The 19,497-nt window shown below is 41.2% G+C and overlaps 1 protein-coding gene across 2 annotated transcripts in view; it reads left to right on the top strand.

The window, feature by feature from the left end:
* The window catches only part of LOC140917185 (uncharacterized), a 315,283-nt gene extending 297,602 nt beyond the window's left edge, over positions 1-17,681 (top strand). Inside the window, exons 36-38 of one of the 2 annotated variants that reach the window (XR_012160738.1) lie at positions 14,345-14,469; positions 16,272-16,517; positions 17,608-17,681. Coding sequence is in view for 1 of the 2 variants with exons in the window: in XM_073359435.1 (XP_073215536.1) it covers positions 4,827-4,855 (29 nt within the window). In the remaining variant the exon portion in view is untranslated. Of the gene's footprint in view, positions 1-4,826; positions 4,906-14,344; positions 14,470-16,271; positions 16,518-17,607 lie in introns of those variants that run through there. The other variant, XM_073359435.1, reaches the window with a different exon arrangement.
* The last annotated feature ends 1,816 nt before the right edge of the window (positions 17,682-19,497 follow it).

Raw genomic sequence — 19,497 nt, 5'->3', positions numbered from 1 at the left:
CATGACCGCACTTGTGGATTCTCTTTGCTTCTCTGTCAGAAAGTCACTTTTGCTGTGGGAAACAAAGAAATCTGTGGAGGATATAAATTCTGCACACGCGCAGTGGCACAGAATTCCCCCAGGAGTAGCTCTTATTGAAGTAAATAAGAGTTATGTGCATATACTACATTCCCTTGTGAATCTATGGACTCATAAACCTCCACCTTCTTGTTCTTTTAAACTTGTGCAATTGGGTCAGATACTCTATAAGGCCATGACCTGCAAAAGGATCCACAAGCACTGATGCATGACCCACATGGTGATCCAGTGAATCTGTTCACCAATGGAACTCCATGCTGGATAATGGTCATGCCTGCTAAGGCCTTTGTAGGATCAAAATCTTAAAGTCTAAAGTTCCAAAGCTATATCATATTTGTAAAGCATAAATTGTTTATTCTGTTCTTTTTATTGCTTTTAATAAACATGTGCATAGCAATAATATGTCTCTGAATTTATAACCACTACTCCAAGCATATGTGAGATGTTACTCAAAACTGTACTGTACTTTCTGTTGTACACATATCATGTTGAAATGGTGCTAATTTTTAATAAACTTGTTAATAAAATTTAATCATATTCCCTTCTTGTTGATAATCTGTAAGGACTAAGGCAACAGATTGTGCTGTGGAACAAATTCTGCTCTCTTGCACCAGTGTAAATCCAGAGTGAGTCCACTGAAATTATACTAATTTTAAGTGAGAGAAGAATCAGGCTTTATGTAAATACGAGCAATATGCTCAATAAATATATGACTAAATACAAAGAACTATGGACGAGATCATCTTCTAGTGGGGTCTAAGTTTGATGAGAATCAGTTGTTAAACATGAGGGTGATGGGCGTGTTAGCAAAGCCTGGATACACAGCATCAATCCTGTCTGAAGAAGACTATTACAAAACGTTGCATTTCTGGAGGAACTGGGTACTATTCATTTGAAGGTATTTGAAAACACACACCTGCAGGCTCCCATCAGAGCCCTTGGAGTCTTCCCAAAGCCTAATACCTGTCATACAAATAGTCTCATTCGCCTTAAGGGTATTGTCTTCTCACACTGGTAGGAACTAAAGGAACACATGTGAACACGAAAGGCCAAATAATGCAATAAATGTGAGGTGTTTAATTGGAAGTAGCATATTGAATCTGAAATGTGTAACAAAGGGGAACAGTCTATCAAGCTTCCAGATGAAAAAAAAAAACTTGAAAGTAGACAGATATTGTTAACTGGATTCTGGAACAACAGCTTTGCTGGCTTGCATTTATTTTTAAATTTCAATACAAGCTCTTCAGCTGTGTTGTGTAGCAGTATAATTCTTTGTAAATTGATTTTCATATAGTTTTAGGCCAGATAAAGGACAATTGTGTTAATTTAATATGATCCCCTCATAACACAGGCTTTAGAATTTCATCCCGTGATTCCTGCATCTAGCCCAATCACTTGTCTGATTTGATGCTATATTAGCACCTTTTCAAGGGAGCTCAGTGAGCAGTTGCACTGACCTTCCCATTCTGATGACTGCACTTCAGATCTGATCAAAATGATGGGTGTGAGGAACTGATATTTTCAAACCAGTATGAAGTTAGCATTTGTCTATATGGTAATCCTAAAAAACTCTCCACATAGTATGTGGCAGGATTGGAAATGTCTCTTCCGTAGATTGCAGTGTTGTTGAGCCGTGTCAGTCTCACGATATTACAGAGACAAGGTGGGAGAGGTAATATCTTTTATTAGACTAACTCCTGTTGCTGAAAGAGACAAGCTTTTGAGCTCTTCTCCTGGTCTGGGAAATGTACTCAGAGTGGTCACAGTTAAATACAAAGGTGGAACAGATGGCTTTGCGTAAGTAGTTAATTCATATTGGAAGAAACCATTCAAGGTGAAGTGGGCTGTTAACACCTTCACCTTGAATGGTCTCTTACAGTATGTGTTAACAACTTATGCCAAGCCATCTGTTCCCTCTTGTATTTAGCTGTGACTCTCTGGGTATGTCTACACTGCAATTAAAAACCCCTGGCTGGCCCATGGAAGCTGACTCAGGCTTGCAGGCTTGGGCGAAGGAGCAGTTTAATTGCAGTGTGGATGTTCCAGCTCACTCTGGAATCTGAGCTCTAGGACCCCGAGAGGTGGGAGGGCCCGTGTGCCCGAGCCTCTTAGCTAGAGTCAGCTGCCACGAGCCAGTCATGGGTGTCCTAAGCGTAGACATACCCTCTGACTACCTTTCCCAGACCTGAAGAAGAGCTCTGTGTAGCTGGAAGGGCTTGTCTCTCTCACCCACAGAAGTCGGTCCAATAAAAGATATTGCCTTACTCACTTTCTCTCTTCAGTAGCTATGAGCTAGAACTGGAACAAGAGTAGCCTTGTGCTTCGGAAACACTTCTGTGTGGGACGGCGTTCTCAGCACCTGCTCACGCTGCTGAGCCGAGCTGCTGCCAGTACGGTCAGCCTCTCGCTCTCAATAGCACTAAAAATGAATAGAATACTCAGGGACACACACTGGAAAAGAACTCTCCGAAACACTCTGAGCAAGTAACAAATTAATATCGTAAAATCCTTGTAAGTTCCTTCCTTGCTTTATAGGTTCTTTCAAGCTTAGTAATAAAAAAAAAGACAACACAGCCAAATTATGATATGTTTTATGTATGAGCAAAGACATTACCACCAACTAGTAATCTAAGTGTCCGTGCCCTTTGGCAGCCACAGGATTTATCTTCCTTTCCACTAATAGCTCAATAAAGATTAATCTTCTAGAAGGCTGATGACCGTGGAACATCTTGAGAGACTGCATGGGGCATAGATACCTTTTATTTTTAGAATCTTTAAAATGCTTCATGGCACCATCTGAGGAGGGGGCATTCCCCAGTCCAGATAGCACATCCTGGTTTAGTGCCTGTGCTCATGTCTCCATCTAGTGTCTGGTCCCTGCAACTATAACAATGCCACCCAAGTTCTTAAAAGGCGTTCTTCTTTAGCCCAAGTGGCGTAGATGACCTGTGGTTTTGGTGCTGAAGGTCCCAGGTTCAATCCCTACTAATGCCCATGGACCAAATTTTCATGTTTATTTGTATTACCGTAATGTGCAGGAGCCCCTGTCATAAACCAGTACCCCGTTCTGTGACGCACTGTACAATAAAACAAAAAGATGGTCCCTGCCCCAAGGAGCTTACAGTCTCAGTAATTGGGGTCAGTGGAGCTATGCCAGTTTATATCTACTGAGGATGTAGCCCCATATTTTCAGTATGGATATGACCACAGTGTGTTATACATGCCGTTACATATAAAGCAGAGCAAAAGTTGGCATTTTCGGGGATTTATGCAATCTTTCATCTGGTTTAATTCATCCAAAAATGTGAAGTAAAATCCTGCTGAAAACCATCAAGATTTGCCTGGCTTCTGGTCTAAACCATGTGACACTGAGATTCGAAAGTCACAAGATGGCTTCGCTAGTGCAGGTTCACTGGAAGAGCACATCCCCCCCACTGAACCTGGTATGAGGAAGCTCTAATTGGGCTACAGGTTCCAAAGAGTGCCAGGGAGGGGTTGGGGATGCTCCACTGAGTCCAGTCAAGGTACTCCATCTGAGGCCAGAATTTGGCCCATAATATCTTCAGTATTTTATACCAACACTTGGCAGATGTTACAACAGAGAGGAATCTGTTTACAAAGGTGAGTTGTTAGTGAAACTCAGTCCAATGTTTCTGCAGCCATCGTTACTGAAAGCTCAGAGTTAAAACATTTGTTTCTGCTCTAAGAGATGTTTTAGATTTCTCTCTGCCTCGTGTCATCAAAAAAATATAGTAGCAGTGTGATCATAGGGTCCATTGTAATTCCAGGCCTGTCCGTTTGCTTTGTTACTTTAATATTTTTATTGTGGTAGCAGTTGTGGATTGTGGCCCTCTGTTGCTAGGTACTTTAAGAAAAGAAAGCTGCTCTTAATTAGAACTTTAACCTTGAGGCTGCGTCTGGAGTACAGAATAGCAAAATAAAAGTTTCACATTAAATACAGGATATGCACCTTTGGGTAGCCAGGCATGGGAGTTCCCTTTAGAAGAGAATGCACAAGCTATGCTTGTGGATTGTAGAGGGAACCAGTGCTCTTTTCTCCAAGGCCACGACTTCATTTAGAAGGACCCCAAAAAGCAGAGTTTGAAGGGACCCATGTATTGATTATATCAGGACTGGGCATGGCTGCACTTAACTTGTTGAGTATTTAGGAGAACTGGTGATTTTGATTTTTAAAAATAAGCGTGTTTTTTTTAGCTGTCCACCTGGCAAAAGCCAGTTAAGGGACAAAGTCAAGAATGTGTCGAAGGGAGAGATTTTGCCAATGTTTCTATTGTTGCAGCAAAGCCCCTCTTCTATTGTGCAATGGCAGCTTTCTCTCAAAGAAGGATTTTTAAAAAACAAAGGGGAAGGTGACCTTGTGAAACATCTCACATGTTTGGGGAAAGTGATTTTTTTCGTAACTGGCAAAATTCTTTCAATGTCCTATTGCAACAGCTTGTAAAGCTGTTGCTCTTGAGATGCTTCGTTTAAGGGACTGCCAGTAAGTCTGAGATGTTTTCAGCTCTTGACTTGATCAACAACAGAAAACTATGAGGTTAGAGATAGTATGTTGTGTAATAACACATCTGGCCCTTTAAATCCAGTATTTCACTTCCTGATTTTACTGCAGTGTGTTGCAAATGATTTGTAGCAAAGTGTGTGTATCTGTCTCTCTCTTTATCTCATGCTCACTTCTGATTTTTATCCCTTGAAAAATCTTAATTCTCATATGTCACTTTCATCTATAGATCTCAATGCACTTTTCAAAGGAGGGTAACTATCAATATTCCTATTTCACGGCAAGGGAATCTGAGCCACAGAGAACCAAAGTGATTTACCCAAAGTCACACAACAGCTGAGTGGCAGAGTCAGGAATATAATCCAGATCTTCTGATTCCTAATCCTGGCAATGCTGCCTCTTGCAATCAATCAATCAATCAATCAATTATCAGAAACCCATAAGAAGATTTTGCTAGAAAAATTCCCCTCCTTAACTGGGTAATTTCTGAGCAGAGCACAGCAGCCGTTGGCAGGGTCACATCATGACTTCTTCTCATCTTGAAACCATGTCATAGAAACTGTCCAGTTGTCATATGTGATGGCTCAAAAATGGCCCTTCTGAGCACCTGGGAAAAGAGACCGGTCAGTCTCATTTGGAAACAGGAAATTGAATACCAATATTTAAAAACAGTGTCCTGGAGCTAGAATGCCTGGGAGCAGTAAGAGCTCTGAGGACATAGGTATGTTCTTTATTAGGTGAACTCTTCAGCGTTTATACAGACCATCAAGCACAGCACTGGCCATTGGAAAAGAAAAATCCAGCTCTCTGTCTTTGGAGATGGCTGCATAAAGTGTCAGAATATTCATTCACAATCTCTCAGAAACTGTCAAAGATAAATACAGAGGTGACTACAGATGTTCAAATATCACAGTGATGAACATGGTATAAATAACTATATAGGTTAGATTAGATTAGATAGCAGGTGCATGGATTTGCACTGGAGCTGTAACAGGAGGAACTGGTCTATCTGTTCAGAATGCTCTAGTCCAGAACTGAAGACTCAACGGGCCCAACTGCCCAAGAAACAACCACTGGTGGGGAGGTATGCTGACTTCCAAGGATGAAGATCATTAGACCTTCAAACCAGTCTCTTGATATGTGAAAGTGCTATTATCAGACTCATTTCAGTTAAATAATACAACAGGGATTTGTAAATATTTTTGTAAATCTAAGCAATGAGTTCAATTTGCTTTTATCTCTGGTAGCTTGAATTATTTGTAGTTCATGAGCATTTGCACAGTATTTGTGAAAATGTTTGCAAATCCTGAAGGTTCCATACATTTTAGCATGAGTGATTGTTCCTCTGAAATTCATAGCAGAAGTGTGAAGTTCCTATTTGCCATTTGTTAGTTTTAAAACCTGTTTTAAAGAGCTTGTTATCTGGTCAGAAAGTAGAAAGAATACTATGTGACACCTCGGACAGCATGTAGTCAAAATGAACAGTTTGCAAACAACCCATTGGTTGAAATTTGTGTGAATACATGTTTTAGTGAATGCTAACAATACACATACAGAAGTTAGGATCAGGCCCCTGAATGATGCATAAGAAAGAGAGACTAAACCTATGGCTAATATTATTTGACTGCAATAAATCATTGGGTCAGCTCTTGTTATTGCAGTGCCCTGTTTTATAACTATCACACAATATCTCTGTGCCAACTCATTTGGGATGTGAGAAAACATTGCAGTTAGTAGGAGAATATTTTATTTCTGAGTAGGCAAGAAAGAGGATGTTGAAAATTAGGTTTCTTCCTGACTCTGCTGGCAAGAATACAAGGCACACACAAGAGACTTTGAATGTCCCTCTGGGAAAAATGCCATTATCAACCAAACCATAGCAGTTTGTCCAAGCTACCCTAAAGGATTACTTGCCAGAAACACCTGTTAACAATCAGTACTTGTTAATCTTTCATGATTATTTCCAAAGTCTGTTATTGATGTACCGATCCCCAACAAGAGAATGGAAATTGTGACACACATTAAGTTCACATAATGCTGAATATCATGAACACCTATATCTGCAGAGACCAAGACACATCTTTCTCTGGAAATCTAGATGTAAACTACATGTGGCTAAAGTTAAACTCAGGACAGAAGGAATATTGAAGAGTGTTTAGCGATGTCATTGCACAGTGGGTTCCTTTGGAGAATTGTTATTAGGGAAGATAAATTGGTCCGGGATGAAACATCAACCTCCTTTCAGAGCTCGCTTATAAGAGTTTCACCAATTAGCTTATATTTGGTCTTGAGCACCTTGCCTCCTAGGTAACCTGACTTTCTTAGCCCTATCAGCTCAATTCCAAAGTCGATCCACGATTACCTTAATAGTTTGGATTTTGCTTTACAGACCATTTCCACCATGTAGGGCATGTCTGACATCTTGTATCCTGACGCTATGCAGGAAAAGAATTCTGTGCACATGAAAAAGGAATGAGAGCCTGTGGATCCACGTTTAACATTAGTGACCAGAGCATAACCCCTAACTGTCGCTGTTTAGGAGAGACATGTATAGAATACCAAAGAAGATCAACAAAAGTGCCTGATTTGCCAGGAGGCAAGGCAGCAAACTGTTTGTAGCACATCATAACCTTCTCAGCTAGTTTGGAGGCTGCAAAACAAATATGAGAGAGGTACGTAGATGGCTACAGCCGTGGAATTCCTTTAATGGCAGCAGCACCCCTCTCGGGGGCAGAGACACACCACCACCTACTCCAGTTGAAATGATATACAAGACCCAGGTCTGGATCTATCTGAAAGGAGCCCCTTGTGGAGAGACATACCATATAACCCTGTCTAGCCAATCCATTTAAGAAGAACACTTTGGATGGCAGATTCTGTACTGACCTAAAAGAGACATTGAACTGTTTTGTGATAGTTTGTCTCCTTCGAGAAGAGAATTCATATACTGCATTTAGCATGGGACTTAGAAGTATAGGCACTTTTGGAAATCCCACTCGGCACTTAGCTGCATCTTTAGGCACTGCATTTACCTTTAAAAATCTGGCCCTTAGAGCATAGTCCCATTTTCAAAAGAGCCTTCACTCACTTGGGCACCTAAGTCCCCATGACTTGGCATGGCATTATGTGATAACAATAGCATAGCAGAGTTTCAATTAAACTTGGGCTTCTAAGTCACTTAGGCCTTTTTAAAAACTTTTCCATTTAAGCTCCTGAGCTTTCAGATTCTCAGTTCTTGTTCTTATTGCAGTCTCTCTTAAAGCAGAACCTGCTTTATTGAGTCAATGCAATAGGCTAGTGATGAGAGTTATGTATTAAAATGTTTATATTGTATTGGAGGAGCCTGAAAATTAAACACCTGTGGGCTTTAGTGCAGTACCACATAAATAGGTTGAAATGTTAATTAAAGACAGAGATATAAAATACCTAGATGGTATGATATGGACCCAACAGCATGGCCACTGTACAGGAAAATTATGCCTATCCTATTGATTAGAATTCCTTTAAGGTCTCTTAAAAGTAGTGGATGAAGGATAACCAGTTGATATTATTTATATGGGTATGGGTTTTTATAAAGTCCATCCAGAACAAGTTATTAATGAAACTAAGCAATCTGAGAATAAAAGGTAAAGATCTGTCATGGATTTGAAACTGATTAAGAAATAGACAACAGAGAGAAGGAATAAATTTTCAATCCAGAAGGACATGTCCCATGCTAGGACTGGCATTGTGTAACACATTGATTAATGATGTGGGAAAAGGACTGAACAGTGAAGTTGCAAAACATTCTGATGACACACCATTATTTAAGTTAGTAAATACTAGGGAAGACTGACTACTGAAGGACTAACTACACTAGGCAATTGACCAGTACTATGGCAGATGAAGTCCTATGTAGATGAGTGATGCACATTGGAATTATCCTTTTGAAATATTCCCATGGAATCTAAATTAATTGTAACCATTCAGAAGGATTTCATGATATTGAAATCAAAGGGACTGTGCCCGTTGATTCATAGAATGTCAGTCATAGTTTTTTTAGGCCAGAACAGATCATTGTGCCTAGCAAAATAAGGCCCTAATTCTAGACTGTGGGCCCTAGGTTCTACTATAATACAATAAATATCTTCATAGTGTATGCGTAACATACCTCACGTGGCACGTGACCAGGATTCATCACCAAATTTGGTCTGCTGGTTGGATCATTAGCTTCCCCGGCTAATGTGAAAGTCTCAGAGGGGTTGCTGTGTTAGTCTGGACCTGTAAAAGCGGCAGAGTCTCCTGTGGCACCTTATAGACTAACAGACGTATTGGAGCATAAGCTTTTGTGGGTTAATACCCACTTTGTCAAATGCATGTAGTGGAAATTTCCAGAGGCAGGTATAAATATGCAAGCAAGAATCAGACTAGGGATAACGAGGTTAGTTCAATCAGGGAGGATGAAGCCCTCTTTCTAGCAGTTGAGGTGTGAATCACCAAAGGAGGAGAAACTGCTTTTGTAGTTGGCTAGCCAGTCACAGTCTTTGTTTAATCCTGAACTGATGGTGTCAAATTTGCAAATGAACTGAAGCTCGGCAGTTTCTCTTTGAAGTCTGGTCCTGAAGTTTTTTGCTGCAGGATGGCTACCTTTAAATATGCTGTTGTGTGTCCAGGGAGATTGAAGTGTTCTCCTACAGGTTTTTGTCTATTGCCATTCCTAATATCTGATTTGTGTCCATTTATCCTTTTACATAGGGACTGTCCAGTTTGGCCGATGCACATAGCAGAGGGGCATTGCTGGCACATGATGGCATATATTACGTTTGTGGACGTGCAGGTGAATGAACCGGTGATGGTGTGGCTGATCTGGTTAGGTCCTGTGATGTTGTCACTGGTGTAGATATGTGGGCAGAGTTGGCATCGAGGTTTGTTGCATGGATTGGTTTCTCAGTTAGAGTTACTATGGTGCGGTGTGTCGTTGTTGGTGAGAATATGCTTAAGGTTGGCGGGTTGTCTGTGGGCAAGGACTGGCCTGCCTCCCAAGGCCTGTGAAAGTGAGGGATCATTGTCCAGGATGGGTTGTAGATCACTGATGATGCGTTGGAGAGGTTTTAGCTGAGGACTGTATGTGATGGCCAGTGGAGTTCCGTTGGTTTCTTTCTTGGGCTTGTCAAAGTCTGGCCTCCACCGCCAAAGGCTGATGCCCTTAATCTTTGTGCTTTCCAATATTTGATTCTGTTTGTTTATGTATTAGCTTTACCTTATCTTAGAATTTCCTGGCTTTTCCAATCTGTTAGTTTAAAAATAATTCTTTTCAGGTTTCTTTCCTCTTAAGTTATTGTCACCTATTTGCAATCTTAACTGCATCATAGCTGAGTTTCTTGTCTGGAAATATTTATAGTGAATACAATTATATGCAATTATCAGAATTTATTGTAATAACATTGTAATGGTAATGTAAGTTAATTCATATCACTAGAGTACTTTAAATTTAGTACAAGTATGTAGGTTAGCCCCCAAATAAGTTATTAAAAGCAATGCCGTTAATTAAAGTGAAAGCTAACTTTTGTTATTCTAAGCTCTACTCTTCTGTCCTGAAATGTGAAGAACTCCAGTTCATAATTTGAGAAACAAAAGTGAACCTGTAGATAACACACTATCACAACAAAGAAACCTATGGTAACTTCAAAAAGAAAAGGAGCACTTGTGGCACCTTAGAGACTAACAAATTTATTTGAGCATAAATAAATCGCAAAAGCTTATGCTCAAATAAATCATGAAAGCTTATGCTCAAATAAATTTGTTAGTCTCTAAGGTGCCACAAGTCCTCCTTTTCTTTTTGCAGATACAGACTAACACGGCTGCTACCCTGAAACCTGTCATTATGGTAACTTGTAAGCCTTTGTCATTCAAAAAAATTTGTAATTGGCTCAGTAGGTGGCGCTCTTTCATTTTCTTTATTTTCACTGGAATGTCAAATGGATTTTGGAAATGAAGTTTGTATATTTCAAATAAATTTAGTAAATGAATATTTGTTTCCCTAATTCACTATAGTATATTGTGAAATCATTACTGTCACAGCACATTTTAGTTTATATGAAAGTCTAAGTAAAGAAAATATATAAACCTAAATTGACTTGAACAATTTGAAAGTGATAGTGGACATCTGTGTTCAATAACATTACTTTGGTAAGCAATGTTTAATAGTTTGTGTCAAAGGGAGGGGAGTAATAGAAAAGGGTATTTTTCTGAATACGTAGGTTGCTGCAGTTTACGATATAGTTTAGTAGATAATCTGTCCTTTGTCACTTTTATGAAAAAGAAACCTATTGCAGCTAAAATGCAAAGTGCTCTAATGTATACACTTTTGGACTTGTTACTGATCAAGGAATCAGTCTTGGAAGGTTCTGAGTGCCCTCAAGTGTCACTCAAGTCAGGGAATTGGACAGGACTCGTACACAGCACTATTGCCCTACCTATAATCCCAATCCAGAAAAGTGCTTAAGCATTGTTTATGACATCTACTACAGTATGTGAGTAGTCCACTGAAGTCACTGGTATCAATTCTCACATAGTCTCTAGACACCCCAGCTCAAACCAAGTCCACATTGTGTTAGGCACTGTATAAACCCAGGGTAAGAGATGGTCCCTGCACAAAAGAGCTAACAATCTAGGGAAATGTGTACCCGGAGACAGCAAACCAGTGTGTGAATGTAAGCAAACCAGCTTGCTGCACACTAACTGGCCCTGTTGACCCTGCTATCAGTTTGCATGATGGAATTTTAGTGCTCAGTAGCAGGGCACAGCCAATTAACATGCTGTAAATTTACAACCTGACTTGTCACGCTGTCAGCCTCTGTGTAGACAAACTCTAAATAAACAATATTGACAGTTGGTGGGAGAGGAAAGAAAGACCCAGCGCAAAGTGGCTTGCTCAAGGTCATGCAACAGGTCTGAGGTGGAGTCAGGAATGAAACCCAGGTCTCCAGAGGTCCCAATCTAGTGTCGTATCTGCTGAACTAATCTAAATTTTCAATGGGGCTCGTAATTTACTATAAATTAAACATGTGTTTAAGTGGTTTATTGGCTCAGGGCCTCTGCCTTTAGAAGGTTCAAAGAAAGAGAAATATTTTTAAGCATCTTCCAATTGTATTATTAATGATGAATTACATTGCATTTTTGGATGGGTTTGCAGCAGAATAATTAATCCAAAACCAAATCTTTCTTTTGTATTCCCCTCCCCCTCCCCCAATCCCAATTCTTTTGTATTTAATTATAGGTGACATTTTGTAGTAGAACTTGCCAAAAGAAACATGCCTTCCCAAATCTCATGCTGAATGTCTATTTGGCTATTTTAATTTTAAATGCAGCTTGGGGAAAAAAAACTAACATGGCCCTGGTATGATTTTTAAGTTTACACTGTTCTTCCTCCATGTTCTAACTGCAATGTAAATGTTTCCTTAAAAAAACATATTTATGAATTTAAACTGCAGAAGAATATCATGGGCCTAGGAAGCAATGAAAAGGTAATAGGGACGAATGATAGTTTGGCGCTATTGTACAACATCACCATCAGAAACCCATTGGCCCTGCCCACTTTTCTCTTGTTCATGCCCCTTTAGAACACTGTTGCCATTTGTCTGCTCCCCACTTATGTAAGGAAGCTTGCACTGGGTAAAAATAACTTTCCAACTTGCAGCGTGTTATAAAGAGTGAATACAAAAGTGATTTTTTTTTAATGATGACAAAAAGCTTAAGATTTTAAACAACAACACAAAAATACCATTCCTAATGCAGTGTTATCCCTCATGATTTATTCCTTCACATTAATCGGTATTGCGTAAAGTTACCTTTTCCTCCTCACAAACAGCTTTTCGTGAGTATTCATTCCTTGACATTTGAAATTCAGGCTTTGTTGTTTATTTGTTGTTGATCAAGTTAGTCACATGATATTTTTCTGTCTCCTGAATGACCATCACTTTCAGCACAAATAGGTGCAAAATTGTTTCTTTTAACACTCATGCATGTGAGTGTGGAAGTCCCTTTCTGTCATTATTTGTACTAATGAAATTGGGTGTGAAAAGGGGACACAAAACAGGAGGGAGTGTAGCTGAAGTGAATTCATTAAAAGATTTTAATTACTAGAAGTAATTTTTGCATTATTCACCTAAGTACCTTTTCTAACTAGTTCATTTAGCAATCTCAAGTTATGTGCATTTAGCAATCTCAAGTTAAAACATTTGTTTAATCATAGAAACCGGAGATGAAAAGCACCTGTCAGATCAATTCAGAATTGTCTCCATTCGGGATATAGGTTGTATGTAAATTCTGCAATTGATATAATGTATACAACCTAAAGCTAGTAACTCTCTGTCTAGGACCACACCTCATAAATGAGGTTCATGCAAGGAAGAGCAGTTTCCAGCCACAAATCTCACACCCTCCTCTCCTCACCCCAAGGTCTTTTCTATGTTTCTGAGAATCAGTGGCATCTGTTCTAGTTTGTTACACATCTCCTAAATATCACCCAACCAAATGAGAACCTAAGTACCCAGGTCGTCACTGTAGGCTTAAGCAGCAACTCTCTGCTATCCAGCATTCTTGCCGTTTGTTTACATTTTCTTGATGCATTTATTATTAGTTATTGATAATGATGCTGGTGTTACTGTTGCTATGTTGTTTTATTATTGCTGGGTGGGGGATTAAATAAAAATCTGGCCATGAGTGCCATGACGGGAGTCAATAGATGTTGCCCCTTTTGAAAATCTGGCCCTTATTCATATGAAGTCTCTTCAAAATCTGGCCCCAGCTGTGGGTGCTGGGAGCTTGAGAAATCTGGACTGGAACTCCATTTGAAAATGATCCCAAATGTATGTTTTGTTTTGGTTTTTATTATTTTTAGAGTTAAGAGATCTAGAGAGCTGCACAAAGGTAAAGTGACAAAAGTAGGCTTCGCAACAATGCAATTCACCTACTGGCAGAGAGTAGGGGTGTATTTTTCCATAATCTGGGGGAAGGTGATTCCAAAGAGGGTAGGTCAAAAAACCCACCCTCAGCCAAGGCCATTAGATTATAGCATATGTAGTGCCAAAAAATACAAGCTATACAACTTCACCATGGACACCAGTTTTCTTAACGCTTTCCAGCCCGATCCAAAGCTTACTGAAGTCAATGCAAAACCTCTCATTGACTCTCATTGGGCATTAGCTCTGGCCCTTAGATCAGCTGACATTACACAACTGTTTGTGTCACCCGAGACTTTGGACACTGGACTCAGCACAGGGCGTATTGGACAATTTCTGTCCATATAGGCCCAGGCTGGTCAAGAGCAAATTCTCTTGTGTTCTGCTGGTAGACAGTGATCCCGTTGCCACCCCACAAGCACTAGGTACAGGTTAGCTCTGTCTATTGCTCCACTTTCTGATCCTGGCAGGAGTACTGTGTTGTCCAATATATATTTATTGTTCCAGTGAAGCAAAACAATGAAATTAACTTTTTATTTCAAACTGAGGCTTTTTAACTGGAATTGTCACATTATTATTGGGTTGGCTCCAAACCCGGGTGTTTCAGCAAGACAGATCAGTGAGTATTGTTAATCTCATGATCATGCATTATCATCCCTGACTCACTGAGTAATATATTAATCCACATGTACACCCACAGACACCTCCTTACCTTTCAATTTGGCTCTTAAAATATGTATTAGGCATCTATCTTCTCTAATGTCTTTCTTTATTGAGTAATTTCCTTATTTCATTCTCTGGACAGCAGCTCAGATAGCAATGCCATCAGTAGATCTGGTTTGGAGTGACACTGCAGTTTTTCAAAACCAATCTGCATTTGTTCATCAAAAGGGTACAGAACCTGTTAAAGTGGCAACAGTTTGATCAAAGGTGAGTCCTCGGTACAGACTTCCCGAGAGACTAACTCAACTGGGCAAGGCAGGGGAAGCATGAACATTTTCAGATTTCCATGAATGAGAGTCAAGACTACATCCATATTGCCGTTTTTGTACTTGGCATTACAACAATGCATATTTTTTTGTTGTCCCTGGAACCACTCAGGCATGTAATAAATAGAGTACAAGTGATTGGAAATATTCATTTAAACTGATGTTTCCATAACTTGTTCCTACTTGAGCTTAGCAATGTATTTTCCAAGTGTCTACAGAATGGTTTAAGTGTCTCTTGACTTTACAGACTGCTGCCACCCCACACCTCACTTGAACCATTCTAGTTATCCTATAGGACAGTGGTTCCCAAACTTGTTCTGCCGTTTGTGCAGGGAAAGCCCCTGGCGGGCCAGGCTGGTTTGTTTACCTGCCGCGTCCGCAGGTTCGACTGATCACGGATCCCACTGGCCACGGTTTGCTGCTCCAGGCCAATGGGAGCGGCTGGAAGCAGCAGTCAGTACGTCCCTTGGCCCGCGCCGCTTCCAGCAGCTTCCATTGGCCTGGAGCAGCGAACCACGGCCGCTGGGAGCCAAGATTGGCCGAACCTGCGGACGCGGCAGGTAAACAAAACGGGCCAGCCCGCCAGGGGCTTTCCCTGCACAAGCGGCGGAACAAGTTTGGGAACCACTGCTATAGGACTTTCAGCACAACATTCCCTTGTTCTTTAAGCTCTAAATCCTTTTTTCTTTCATTAGCATGAAAGAAAAAAACAATGTTAAGTCCTACATTTTCCAAATGTCCATTACCACAAATTCTTAGGGCACAATTTGAGATGCCTAGGACCTGACTTTCAGAAAGGCTGAGCATCTACTGCCCCTCTGGACTTCAGTGAGCATGTTGGCGTTCTGAAAATTTGACCTTAGCTGTCTCAAGTTGGGTACCCAAAACTGAGGATCTCACAAATAGTGGACCCCCTTGAAAATAGAGATTGAAATAACAACCACGCCTGGAACCCAAACCCAATGACTTTGAATATGACTATACTCCAATCACAGAGCATCATTTCAGCTCATGTAGACACACCTGAGCCCATTTTAATCTAGCTAGCTTGGGTACTGGAGCAGTGAAGTCACAGCAGCATGCACGTCAGCACGGGGTGTACAAGCCCACCCAGAACCCTGGGGAATTACTCCTGGAGCTAGCCCATGCTGAAGTGTACTCTGCCACAGCTTCATTGCTCTGGTACCTGCACTAACTAGATTAAAGCTAGCGTGGGTATGTCCACTCACATGGCAGTCACACCCATGATTGCAGTATAGACATACCTTTAGGAATAACAGGCACCTATTCAGCAAAGCATTTAACCGCATGTTTAAATGGCAATAAGCCTGCACTTAAGTGCTTTGAATAGGGATGGATTTAAGCATGTGCTTAAGTTCTTTGCTGAAGTGGGCCTATGGCTCGATCCTGCAGTCTTTACACAGGCAAAATCCCCACTGATGTCAATAAGCACTGCAGAACTAACACCACGGTGATCAGCTAGGGGAGCAGTTGCCCCCGAAAAACGATAGCCCTATGACCTAGACCACCTGACTAAACCTGACTAAACTTTTCCAGTTACTCCCCTTAGTAATAGTTGAGGTCCTTTTAAATTATAGATAGTTATTTTAGTATCCAATCACTGAAATCTGAAGATGAATCGCAAACAAGCCAATAGAGATTTAGGCAATATATTGTATGATCCAAATTGAGATATGGAACCCCAAATCTGAACCACCTCTAATTTTGTGCACATTCCCTCAGACCTGCTGCTGCCTGCAGGACACGCATAGGAGGGATGGGGCCTGGCCACACCCATAAATCAACTGGACACATCCTCTTGGGGCTATGGAACATCACCAGACCAACTAGCCCAACTCTGCCTTCACCTAGCACTCTAGAAAGCACGAGGTCCACATTCTGCTCAGCTCTTGAATTAATGCAGTAGAAAAAGAGACACGCAACCCTGGACTTCCTAAAGCACCCATTCAAGGCTGAATATTTCCCATAGTGAGTTGCATGTTCATTTATTCCTGATGGTGTGGTGTGAAAGGTGTCATATCCAGTAAGTTCTGGCCCCTCCACCAGACCGTTACTGGTATATATTTTTTCTGTGCCATTAGAGGTATCACAAATACATATAAGTTTGCATATGAAAATGAAGCTGAATTGGGTCCTTTCAGCTCAGTTTCCCCTAGGCTTCCGCAGCTTGAATCTCTCTTATACACTGTGTCTTTCAAAGGCGTCCATTGAGATTCACCAGGTCCAGTGTTCAGTGGTTGCTGAAGACCTTTAAGCATCGACTGCTAATGGCAGAGTAGTATTGGGCCAGATGGAGAAGGCAAAGTAATTGGGATCCTCTTGCATTGACATAACAGTGTTGTTACTGTTTGTAAAATATTTTGGCATTCAGTGTAGACTTCTCCCCCCGCCGCCCACCATGATTAATGTGATTAATATCTTACAACATGAAACAGTCTGTGCAGGGTACAAGCACACTTACAAAAATAGCACTATATTAGTCCCTACTACAGGCCACCTTCTGAATAATATAAACCTTAATTTACTTTTTTTATAATCTGAGTGGACTTCTTAAGTATATCTAAGGGAGTTGGGGTGTGGAGAAACATTGCTTAATTCAGCCATTGCATCTTTAACATCAGATTGGGAACATGGAAACCATATGTGGGCTTTTAGCTAATAAAATAAAATGCCAAAATGTGGCAGCTAAAGCTATTGCACCCAAAATATAATTGCACATATGCTCCTTTACTTGCTTATAATCAAAACATTTTAAAATGTTTGATATTCAGACTAGGTATAACTATTGGACTAAGTTATTTTAGAAAATGATTTTATATGGAAAGAATGTATGCAGGACATTCTAACAACCATATGAAAAGCAAACTGTATCTATAAACACACACACACACAGCACCAGTTGACAACATTTCACTCAAGCACATAAATTTCACTCAGGAACCTAAAATATTGGCTCCACTAGAGTCAATGGAAGTTTTAATGTTGACTTTGAGGGAGCCAGGACTTCACCCACTGAACCCAAGTTCAATGCCTTAACCGTCCTCCCCTTTATCCACAGAACAGGAATCGTAGGACTACAGCAATGGAGACTTCCCCATGCTATGCTGCTGATGTGCTTCAACCTTGTCATGGGGTGACCACTAAAGGTGGGAAGGTAATTCGTTGTCCATGTCCATTCCAACCCTATGAGACTGAGAAAAGGTAGCTAATTGTGGTGGTGATTTGTGTGATGTTTACATGCATGTTTGCTGGGAAGTGGATCTAGATAGTAAACTCATATCACTTGTTGATAATCTCTACTTTGGGCAGATCCAGACCAAAAATGTAGAAGCGTAAACATACAGAACTGATTCTTAAAACCCTGAGTCATACAGTCCCTCATCATCTGTTTTCACTATGATATTTATTGTATTCAAGAAATTATTGGTAGGGACTAGATGGCCCAATGGGTTTACGAATGGACTGAACGAATGCTGCCCCTCTGGAGACGTGTGTCCAAATTTGGTTTTGTCACAAGTACAAATAACAGCCTATGCAAGGACCACCATCTTGTCCGTTGCACCAAGGATTGAACTGAAGACCTCTAGATCATGAGTCTCTACAGACTGAGCTAAAGATAGGTCTACAGCTGAGGGCTGTGGGCAGGGGTGAAAGTAACTTAAGGGACTTACCGGTATACAGGGCAGCCAGGGTCCTGAGCAAGGTGCAGGGGCAGCTCAACCGAAAGGGGCGGGACCTCAGGCAAAAGAAGCGGGGTTGAGGCCAGCCTCCCCCAGCCAGCCCTTCAGCACAGCCCAGCAGCGATTTAAAGGGCCTGGGGCTCCTGGCCACCGCCAGCGCTACCCCAGGGCACCGGCAGTGATTTAAAGGGCCTGGGGCTCCCGGCCACCACTGCTACCCTGGGGCTCTGATGGTGATTTAAAGGGTCCAGGGCTCTGGCTGCTGGTGCAGTAGTGGCAGCAGCAGCCGGGAGCCATGGACCCTTTAAATCGCCGCTGGAGCCCCATGTTAGTGCTCGCGGCGGTGGCAGCCAGGAGCCTTGGGACTCTGGTAGCAATTTAAAGGGCCAGAGGCTTCAGCCGCTGCCAGGAGCCCCGGGCCCTTTTAAATTGCTGGGCTCAGGGAAGCTGCCCCCAGCTGGTACGGTCAGCTGTGTACCAGCTCTTGCCGGTACACCATACCATACCGGCTTACTTTCACCTCTGGCTGTGGGAGGCATGCTGACCAGAGGGTTACACTAAGACTTGTCCATAAGGAAGTTTTGACCACATCACAAAACCACCATGCAATGAGACATATTCCAATTTGGTGTAAGTGGAGTTTCACCTGCTTACACCAGGTCCAAATTTAGCCCAATGTGTCACACTTGACAGCATCTGTTTGACTCAAGTAGTGGGTGTGTTGCACAAGAAGAGTGAGGGGGGATTTGATAGCAGCCTCCAACTACCTAAAGGGGGTGTCCAAAGAGGATGGAGCTCGGCTGTTCTCAGTGGTGGCAGATGACTGAACAAGGAGCAATGGTCTCAAATTGCAATGGGGGAGGTCTAGGTTGGATATTAGGAAAAACTATTTCACTAGGAGGGTGGTGAAGCACTGGAATGGGTTACCTAGAGTGGTGGTGGAATCTCCATCCTTAGAAGTTTTTAAGACCTGGCTCGACAGCACCTAGTCTAGGCCTGCTCAAAATTATCAGCCATTTACTTTTTACTCACTATAAAAGTCACTCCCAAAGGAAATACTAATTTCCTTCTCCTCCAAATTAGCAGAGGGAAAGAGTAAAAAGTTTTTGGAACCACTGAAAAATGCATGCAGAGGTTTAAAAGTGAGATTTTCAAATTCTGAATTGTGAACACATTTTTAGAAACATAATCAGAGAATATGATAAGTAAAAAGTTTCTTTTAAAAGAGCTATAGAGGAAAATTAATGTTATGGTTAAGGAACCTGACT

This window comes from Lepidochelys kempii, chromosome 9, assembly GCF_965140265.1.
Source record: "Lepidochelys kempii isolate rLepKem1 chromosome 9, rLepKem1.hap2, whole genome shotgun sequence".
Lineage (NCBI taxonomy): Eukaryota > Metazoa > Chordata > Testudines > Cheloniidae > Lepidochelys > Lepidochelys kempii.
The sequence above is the reverse complement of the archived record's forward strand: the minus strand, read 5'-3'. Positions and strand labels throughout refer to the sequence as shown.